At 58.3% G+C, this 9,256-nt stretch overlaps 1 protein-coding gene and 1 non-coding gene across 2 annotated transcripts in view; both read right to left on the reverse strand.

Moving 5' to 3' along the window:
• Positions 1-4,747: 4,747 nt before the first annotated feature.
• kansl2 (KAT8 regulatory NSL complex subunit 2) overlaps positions 4,748-9,256 on the reverse strand; it is a gene marked incomplete at its 5' end in the record, with an annotated part of 5,996 nt that continues 1,487 nt past the window's right edge. Inside the window, 5 exon segments of the mRNA XM_068027607.1 lie at positions 4,748-4,902; positions 6,111-6,317; positions 6,319-6,354; positions 7,167-7,420; positions 7,810-7,912. Of these exon segments, the coding sequence (XP_067883708.1) occupies positions 4,834-4,902; positions 6,111-6,317; positions 6,319-6,354; positions 7,167-7,420; positions 7,810-7,912 (669 nt within the window).
• Positions 6,604-6,747, reverse strand: LOC137364325 (small nucleolar RNA SNORA2/SNORA34 family). Its single transcript, XR_010973042.1, has one exon. It is a non-coding gene; the product is annotated as a small nucleolar RNA SNORA2/SNORA34 family (small nucleolar RNA).

Below are 9,256 nucleotides of genomic sequence, written 5' to 3' on the forward strand. Positions count from 1 at the left end.
CCAGACTCGGAAAAGATCCCGGTAAAAGACAGGCAACTCCCTCAGAGAGGCGCGGCTAACGGACTCCACCGGGAGCTGCGTGTCATCTTGAAGGCAGTGACACTGGCGGAAAAAATACGTCGCCAGCGCACACCATCTGGGAGGACGCTCGACGTACAGGTATCTCTGCAGGGTCCGAAGGCGGAGAGTCGCAGCCTGGGTGCGGACGCACACCAGCGACTGACCGCCCTCCTCGATCGGGAGACTCAGGACCGCGGCAGAGACCCAGTGTTTCCTCTTGCCCCAGAAGAAATCGACGAGTTTCTTCTGGATCTTGGTGGCAAATACGGGGGCGGGGCCAAAGTGACCAACCGGTACCACAGCATGGAGGCCACCAGTTGGTTTATGACCAACGCTCGGCCCCTGTAGGAAAGCACTCGGAGCAGTCCTGTCCAGCGCCACAAGCGAGCGGTGACTTTCGCCTCCAACTCCTGCCAGTTTGCCGGCCAGGCTTCCTCAGCGGGGCTAAGGTGGACTCCCAGATAGAGGAGGTGCGTGGTGCTCCACGCAAAAGGTGTCATCTCCTCCGGCAGGGAGTCCACCCGCCACTAACCAACCAGGAGTCCGGAACATTTCTCCCAATTGATCCTCGCGGAGGACGCGGCAGAAAAGGTCTGCTGGCAGTCGCGCATCCTCCGCAAGTCAACGGGATCTGTGATTGCGAGGAGCACGTCGTCGGCGTAAGCCGAGAGGACGACCCGCATGGCCGGCTCGCGCAGAGCCAATCCTGTCAACCTCCTGCGAAGCAGGCACAGGAAGCCTCCGGAACCGACTGAGCGGCGTCTATTGGATGTGTGGGGGGAGTGGGAGGAGGTGCTGTGGAACCACTCTGGGCCGCCGAGGTGGAACTGGCGGCCGGGAGGTTGGGGCAGTTCTTACGAACATGGCCCACCCCCTTGCAGACGTGGCACCGTGCCCCATCCGAGGTCCAGAAGACGCGGTAGGCCGACCCCTGAAACTCCGAAGTGGCCCTCCAAGACCTCCTCCCGCGCCAGCTGCATGAATAGCTGGCGGCGGAAGGAGTACACATGTCGGAGGCTGTGCTCCCGAAGACCGAGCGGGACTGGGTGATCCCTGACCTCACCTCCCCCAGATGGTGTAGGTGGGGGAGGAGGAGCTCATCAGGAATGAAGGGTGGGATGTTCGACAAGGTTACCCGATGTGCAGTGGCCCCCAGAGGGTCCACTGGCAGGAAAATCCCACCCATTGTGAGCCCCGTACTTAGGGCGAGGGACACAGCCCGCTCGGTCTTCAGGAAGAACACAGCCTTCCCATACATCTTTGAGGCTGCAACAATGGCCAAGGGGCCGACAACCACGGCCATTGCCTTAACACAAGCCTCAATAGTCATATTAGGATGAGTGTAACTCTTCACCCCATGCTTTGATGTCAAGATTTTAAATGGTGACGGGGCCACAGGAGCAGCTGTCGCAGCTGCTGCAGCATAGGAGGGCCCCGCCACCGGAGAGGACTGAGAAGTCATGGGGTAGAAGAGTTACAGGCGCTTTGCTGAGAGAAAAAAAAAGAGCAAATACAATAAATCAAAAAAGCAACATTTAAAGGATGTAGCACTGGGGAAGAGGCTGAGGGAGAGGAAGGCCAGGAGGAATCAGTCTTTGTTGGTATTTTAAAGAAGTCTTGTTGCTGGTCTTCCAGTTGGGAGGGTGGGGTGATGTCTTCACCTGGGTCAGCTGTAAGCTGCCAAGGCACACGCCTCCTTCGATGTTCAGATAAGAGACAAGAGAAGAGAAGTCTCTTCACCTGGGCAGCTCCAGCTGTCCCAGGCTTAGTAGTTGGGGTGGGGAGGGAGCTCCCTATCCAAAGATGTTAAACACAGGAGCTCCCTATTGAACAATGCAGCCCCACCCAAGGTCTTCAGGTCTCTTCTTTCCCCACCCCCAACAATCAATGAAAAAGACTTCAGGATAAAACAAACTCACAAAAAGAGCTTCCAGTTCTCTGCCTTCCTTCCTTTGTTGAAATTTGGAACAAACTTTTGTTTCAGTCTGAATCTCCCTCTTGCAGCAGTCACACAGCCTGCAGCCTCCAACCTCTGCACACAGCCACAGTCACAGTCAGCTGCACCTCATTGATGCACTCAGGCTCCCAAATCAGAGAGCGGCCAATCCCAGTGCTGTACCTGTCCTGGGAGTGTTTGATGGGGAACAGTGTAGAGGGAGCTTTACTCTGTATCTAACCCCCGTGCTGTCCCTGTCCTGGGAGTGTTTGATGGGGGACAGTGTAGAGGGAGCGTTACTCTGTATCTAACCCCCGTACTGTACCTGTCCTGGGGAGTGTTTGATGGGGAACAGTGTAGAGGGAGCTTTACTCTGTATCTAACCCCCGTACTGTACCTGTCCTGGGAGTGTTTGATGGGGACAGTGTAGAGGGAGCTTTACTCTGCATCTAACCCCCGTGCTGTCCCTGTCCTGGGAGTGTTTGATGGGGGACAGTGTAGAGGGAGCGTTACTCTGTATCTAACCCCCGTACTGTACCTGTCCTGGGAGTGTTTGATGGGGACAGTGTAGAGGGAGCTTTACTCTGTATCTAACCCAGTGCTGTACCTGTCCTGGGAGTGTTTGATGGGGAACAGTGTAGAGGGAGCTTTACTCTGTATCTAACCCAGTGCTGTACCTGTCCTGGGAGTGTTTGATGGGGAACAGTGTAGAGGGAGCTTTACTCTGTATCTAACCCCCGTGCTGTCCCTGTCCTGGGAGTGTTTGATGGGGAACAGTGTAGAGGGAGCTTTACTCTGTATCTAACCCCCGTGCTGTCCCTGTCCTGGGAGTGTTTGATGGGGGACAGTGTAGAGGGAGCGTTACTCTGTATCTAACCCCCGTACTGTACCTGTCCTGGGGAGTGTTTCTCAGTTTGAAAATGAACCCGAAAGGGAAGGAAAGCAGAGCAGCTGCAGGAACCAACTAACCACGAGCAAAAGGGCCTCTACGCCTGGTCGCTGCTGTGCTACAGTCCTTCCATGGCCTCCTCATTCTCCCCGCACCACCCCCCCCCTCCGTCTCTGTAACCTCTTCCAGCCCCTACAACGCTCCGAGATCTCTGCGCTCCTCCAATTCAGGCCCCTCGCACATCCGTCGCCCCCGCCCGATGGCCGTGCCTTCAGCTGCCTGGGCCCCAAGCTCTGGAATTCCCTCCCTGAACCTCTCCGCCTCTCCCCTCCTTTAAGACTCTCCTTAAATCCTCCCTCTTTGACCGAGCTTTCGGATGCCTGTCCCTAACATCCCTTTTCTGCGGCTCGGTGTCAAATTTCTTGCCCAACAACGCCCCTGTGAAACACCTTGGGACGTTAAACGTGCTACATAAATGCACATTGTTGTTGTTGGCGTACATCAGGCAAACAGAGTCAGTCGAATAATTCACTCACCCTCGATCAAGCGAACTCACCGACTCAAGAGTTATACAGCACAGAAACACGCCCTTCATGTCCGTGCCGGCCATCAAGCACCTATCGAGTCTAATCCCATTACCAATCGTACATCAACAAAAGCTAATCTGTCTATTTAGAATGTTTTAATGAAAACTCCAGCAATGATACAACTTCTTTGGTCTGTTAATTACACAGAACTAACAATTCACATTCTATCCCTGATGCATGGTATCTAAAACTACACAACAGTAACTCCTCCAGGTCAGTGAGGTTGCAGTAAACCTGGGTTCTGCCCCCCAGCAGGTGGACGGCGTCCCAGTTCTGGGCACCGTACTTTAGGGAGGATGTCAAGGCTTCGGAGAGGGGGGTGGGTGCGGAGGAGATTGAGCAGAACGCTCCCGGGGGGGGGGATGAGGGACTACAGTTAATGCGGAGAGACTGGGAGAAGCTGGGATTGTTCTTCCTCGGAGCAGAGAAGGTGAAGGGGGAGATTTAATGGAGGCGTTCGGAATCAGGAGGGTGGTTTGGATAGAGTAGAGAGAGAGAGAGAGGGAGAAACTGTTTCCGGTGGCGGTGAGGGTCGGTAACCAGAGGGACACAGATTTAAGATAATCGGTAAAAGAACCAGGGGAGAGAGGAGGAGAATGTTTATTTTAACGCGGGGAGTTGTTGTGATCTGGAACGCGCTGCCTGAAAGGACGGTGGAAGCAGATTCAATAGTAACTTTCAAAAAGGGGGAATTGGATAAATACTGGAAGGGGGAAAATTTGCAGGGATGTGGTGGGGGGGAGAAGAGCAGGAGGGGAGGGAGTGGGAACTAATTGGATAGATCTTTCTAAGAGCCGTCACAGGCTCGATGGGCCGAAAGGACTCCTGCAGTGTTGTGCAGGTGGGATGTTGGCCCCGAGGGCCGGGGAATGGCCAACAGTCCAACCCTGGAGGCAGGCGTGAGTCTGGAATCTCTTTACCCTGCACCTCTCACAGGGCGGGATTCAGGGTGGGGATGTGGTTGGGGGTGGGGGGGGGGGGGGGGGAAGGAGGGGCAGCCAACAGTGTAGTTTTGTGCGGGCAATGGATGGGTCCATCTTGCCACGTGGTTAAAGGCGAGTTCAGACACGGGGTTAAGGCGAGTGACAGCATCATCCACGCTCTCCGCAAGTCTCGGGCAGCCCCACGCATCCTCCACTTCCTCCAGTCATATATTTCTGTTGATATACTGAGCATGCGGGACTTGCAATGTCCACGGCCTTCCTGCAGGAAGGGTCAGCGAGGCTCCTCTCTCTGACACCCAGCAGCCATGCTGCACTTCACACTGCCCCTCCTCTCCCTACAGCGTTGTATGTGCCCTTGTGCAGATGTGTCGGGGGGGCGGGTGGGGTCAAAGCTCCCGTCCGTCGTGTCCTGGCGGATCAGCTCGCTTCCCCGGTGCCGTTCTGGTCCCTCGTCCCTCGAGGGTGGGGGTCCGTCTCCGACGCGCCCTGGAATCGTGCGAGAGAAAGAGGGAAGGATGGTGACGTATAACAGACTTGCGGGGCGTTGGGGTTGTAACTCTTTCCAGCACACAGACCCGAAATACACCAACTACAGGGGAGCACAGGACCAGGGGGAGGCCATTTAGCCCTCTCCTTGAGCCTGTTACACAGGAACAGGAGGAGGCCCATTCAGCCCCTCTCCTCGAGCCTGTTACACAGGAACAGGAGGAGGCCCATTCAGCCCCTCTCCTTGAGCCTGTTACACAGGAGCAGGAGGAGGCCCATTCAGCCCCTCTCCTCGAGCCTGTTACACAGGAGCAGGAGGAGGCCCATTCAGCCCCTCTCCTCGAGCCTGTTACACAGGAGCAGGAGGAGGCCCATTCAGCCCCCTCCTCGAGCCTGTTACACAGGAACAGGAGGAGGCCCATTCAGCCCCTCTCCTTGAGCCTGTTACACAGGATCAGGAGGAGGCCCATTCAGCCCCTCTCCTCGAGCCTGTTACACAGGAGCAGGAGGAGGCCCATTCAGCCCCCTCCTCGAGCCTGTTACACAGGATCAGGAGGAGGCCCATTCAGCCCCCTCCTCGAGCCTGTTACACAGGATCAGGAGGAGGCCCATTCAGCCCCTCTCCTCGAGCCTGTTACACAGGAGCAGGAGGAGGCCCATTCAGCCCCCTCCTCGAGCCTGTTACACAGGAGCAGGGGAAGGCCATTCAGCCCCCTCCTTGAGCCTGTTACACAGGAGCAGGAGACCATTCAGCCCCCTCCTCGAGCCTGTTACACAGGAGCAGGGGGAGACCATTCAGCCCCCTCCTCGAGCCTGTTACTCTTCCTAAGATGTTGCCCCACCGGGATTTCATGCAGCTGAAGCAAGACTTCCAAGCCTTGTATTCTAAGGAAAGGGGAGTTAAACTGACAAGAGTTCCAGGACCCACAGCAGAAGAGTGCTGGCGTATGGACGCTGGCCATGGACCCCCAGCCTCCTGTGGCCGAACAGCCTTGGTTTGGGCGATGAGCGCAGTGCAGGGGCTGAGCGGCAGCTGGCGAGACTGCGGAGAGCCTTCAGGATCCTCCCGACTCTCTGGGTGAAGACGTTTCTCCTGAATTCCGCTATCGGATTTATTAGTGACGGTCTTATTTTGATGCCCCCCACCCCAATCCTTGACTCCCCCGCCACCCCCCTCCCCCCAGTCAGCAGTTACGTGGGGCACTCACCTGCCCGGCGGATCCCGTTGCCTTTGCGTTTAACCGCCCCGCCTCGGAGGGCCTCGGAGCACCGGACATGGTGGGGTGGTGACGAGTGGCCGGCTCTGAGCCATCGCGACGGGGCCGCTCCCCGCCCATTTTTACACGCCTCGGCTCCGGTACGTCCGTCGACCGGCCCCCGGGGCCCAGGGAGGAGTCAAGAAGCGGCGAGGGGGGGGCACTGCAGGCTGTCTCCCACGACATCCAGGCAGTCCTGCCCGGGGTGGGGGGGGGGGGGCACAGAGACAAAGGCATGGGCGGGGAAGAGAAAACGGCAAAACGTTAACCGAGCCGTGGTGGGAGCGCGGGGCCACAGCAAGCTGTTCCTCCCTCCCGCGCAGGAGGACCTGCCCCAACTCAATGAAGTCTCCGACTGCAGCCAGGTGGGACCCCAACCCCACGAGCGAGTGAACGCTCTTACACCCAAGCGTTTTCCTGGAAGCGCCCTGGGATAACCCAACGGGAGTGTCCCTTTCTGACGAATTGGCTGACTCACTCACAGTCGGGACCGTGTTGAAAGCCAACAGACCACAGAAAGCTGTTTTGCTCTCGGCTCCTGTTTGAAACCCTCGGCTACAGCAAGCCGGTGGTCTTGATTCAGGGCCTGTTCTGCCGCTCAGCTGTCATGGGTCAATTGGCGGGGGTGGGGGGGAACAAACGCCCACCACATCCCATGAAAGAGTAACAGAAGAAAGCTGACTTAAATTGTGATCCGCCCCTGGGAGCCCCCGACGCCCAAATCCCCCGGGAAGGGTGCTGCCAAAATTCCAGCACAGGTCCCGCCTGATGCAACCCCTCCCCCACTACCCTGCAAAGGCAGAGGGTTATTCCACCGGGCAAGGTACGCCAGCCGACTGCGATCCCCACTCTCGCCTGCCTCCCCAATCTTCACCCTGAAGCTTTCAGCAGCGTGATGGACATTGCCCTGAAGGGCTGCTCCCTGCACCCCCGCCACCCACCCCCCGCCCCCCCCCCAGACCCAGACGGAGGAAGAATCGCGAAGAGGATCCCACCCGACTCACTCACGTCGCTGAACTCCAGGGGCAGGATTTCGGAGGGCTGCAGGTCAGCAGCACTCAGGTACATGTCCATGGGTCCGCTGTCCAGCTGCTCCGAGGCGGAGAAGGCCCTCTCCGGCCTGTACATCTGCGGGGGCACCTGGAGGTGGAGGGGGCAACAGGGGTCCTCGGAGAGGCTCAACACCACCGGCTTGGTGCAAGGCACCTCTTTCACGCCCGGGCACGTTTTGAACAGCACCTGATTTGGGTCCTGGCAGATATCTGCGGCAGCGTTAAGGTGAACAGGTGCTTTGTGCAAGACTTGCACAGCCGTCGAGATTATAGCTGCGTCCAGGCCACTTCAACAGGATTAATTCCCACCACGGCGACACACGCGCTTCCAATTCCAAAATGTTTCCCACCCCCACGCTGTGGGTATAGGCCAGAAGGCAACAGGACCCGGCTGAGGTACGGGTACAGGACTCACCCCCCACGTGCTGAGGGAGCGCCTGGATTACAGGACCCACCCCGTGGCCAAGGGAGCTGGCTGGGGTACAAAATCCACAATGCCTGCGACACCCCACGCTGTCTTTGTTGTGCCCGCCAGCTGTGGAACGGCAGGAATTGAAGGGCAGCGCCACTGTGACACGGCACATCGAAGCAAAGGATACGGGAAAGGCACTGTCGACTCATCGGGAGGGACGGAGCACAGCAACGAACACCTTCGGTGACCACTGTGCATCTCTGGGCCGCACGTACAGAGGCCGAGTGTGCCTGGTGAGAGGGGAAAAAATTCATCAATTTAACAACTGTATCGTGTTCAGAGGAGGTGACTGTTAGGGGAGAGGCAAAAAATACAGCGACGCGGGTAAACACACACATACCTGCAGATGTACGCACGTGCACACAGAGGCAGACACACGCGGGCACGTTCAGTGACAGCACTCTCACCTGAATCGGAGAGTTGTGGGTTCGAGTTCCACTCCAAAGACTTGACCACATAAGCCAGGCTAATTACTCCCCAGTGTCAGTACTGAGGGAGCCCCTGTCGGAGGGTCAGTACTGAGGGAGTGGCCGCACTGTCGGAGGGTCAGTACTGAGGGAGTGGCCCCACTGTTGGAGGATCAGTACTGAGGGTGTGGCCGCACTGTTGGAGGGTCAGTACTGAGGGAGCCCCTGTCGGAGGGTCAGTACTGAGGGAGCGCCGCCCTGTCGGAGGGTCAGTACTGAGGGAGCCCCGCACTGTCGGAGGGTCAGTACTGAGGGAGCCCCGCACTGTCGGAGGGTCAGTACTGAGGGAGCCCCGCACTGTCGGAGGGTCAGTACTGAGGGAGCGCCCGCACTGTCGGAGGGTCAGTACTGAGGGAGCGCCCGCACTGTCGGAGGGTCAGTACTGAGGGAGCGCCCGCACTGTCGGAGGGTCAGTACTGAGGGAGTGGCCGCACTGTCGGAGGGTCAGTACTGAGGGAGTGGCCACACTGTCGGAGGGTCAGTACTGAGGGAGTGGCCGCACTGTCGGAGGGTCAGTACTGAGGGAGTGGCCACACTGTCGGAGGGTCAGTACTGAGGGAGCCCCTGTCGGAGTGTCAGTACTGAGGGAGCGCCCGCACTGTCGGAGGGTCAGTACTGAGGGAGTGCCCCACTGTTGGAGGATCAGTACTGAGGGAGCGCCCGCACTGTCGGAGGGTCAGTACTGAGGGAGCGCCCGCACTGTCAGAGGGTCAGTACTGAGGGAGCGCCCGCACTGTCGGAGGGTCAGTACTGAGGGAGCGCCCGCACTGTCGGAGGGTCAGTACTGAGGGAGCGCCCGCACTGTCGGAGGGTCAGTACTGAGGGAGTGCCCCACTGTTGGAGGATCAGTACCGAGGGAATGCCGCACTGTCGGAGGGTCAGTACTGAGGGAGTGGCCGCACTGTCGGAGGGTCAGTACTGAGGGAGTGGCCGCACTGTCGGAGGGTCAGTACTGAGGGAGTGCCCCACTGTTGGAGGATCAGTACCGAGGGAGTGCCGCACTGTCGGAGGGTCAGTACTGAGGGAGTGCCCCACTGTTGGAGGATCAGTACCGAGGGAGTGCCGCACTGTCGGAGGGTCAGTACTGAGGGAGTGGCCGCACTGTCG

Source organism: Heterodontus francisci, unplaced genomic scaffold (assembly GCF_036365525.1).
Source record: "Heterodontus francisci isolate sHetFra1 unplaced genomic scaffold, sHetFra1.hap1 HAP1_SCAFFOLD_1602, whole genome shotgun sequence".
Lineage (NCBI taxonomy): Eukaryota > Metazoa > Chordata > Chondrichthyes > Heterodontiformes > Heterodontidae > Heterodontus > Heterodontus francisci.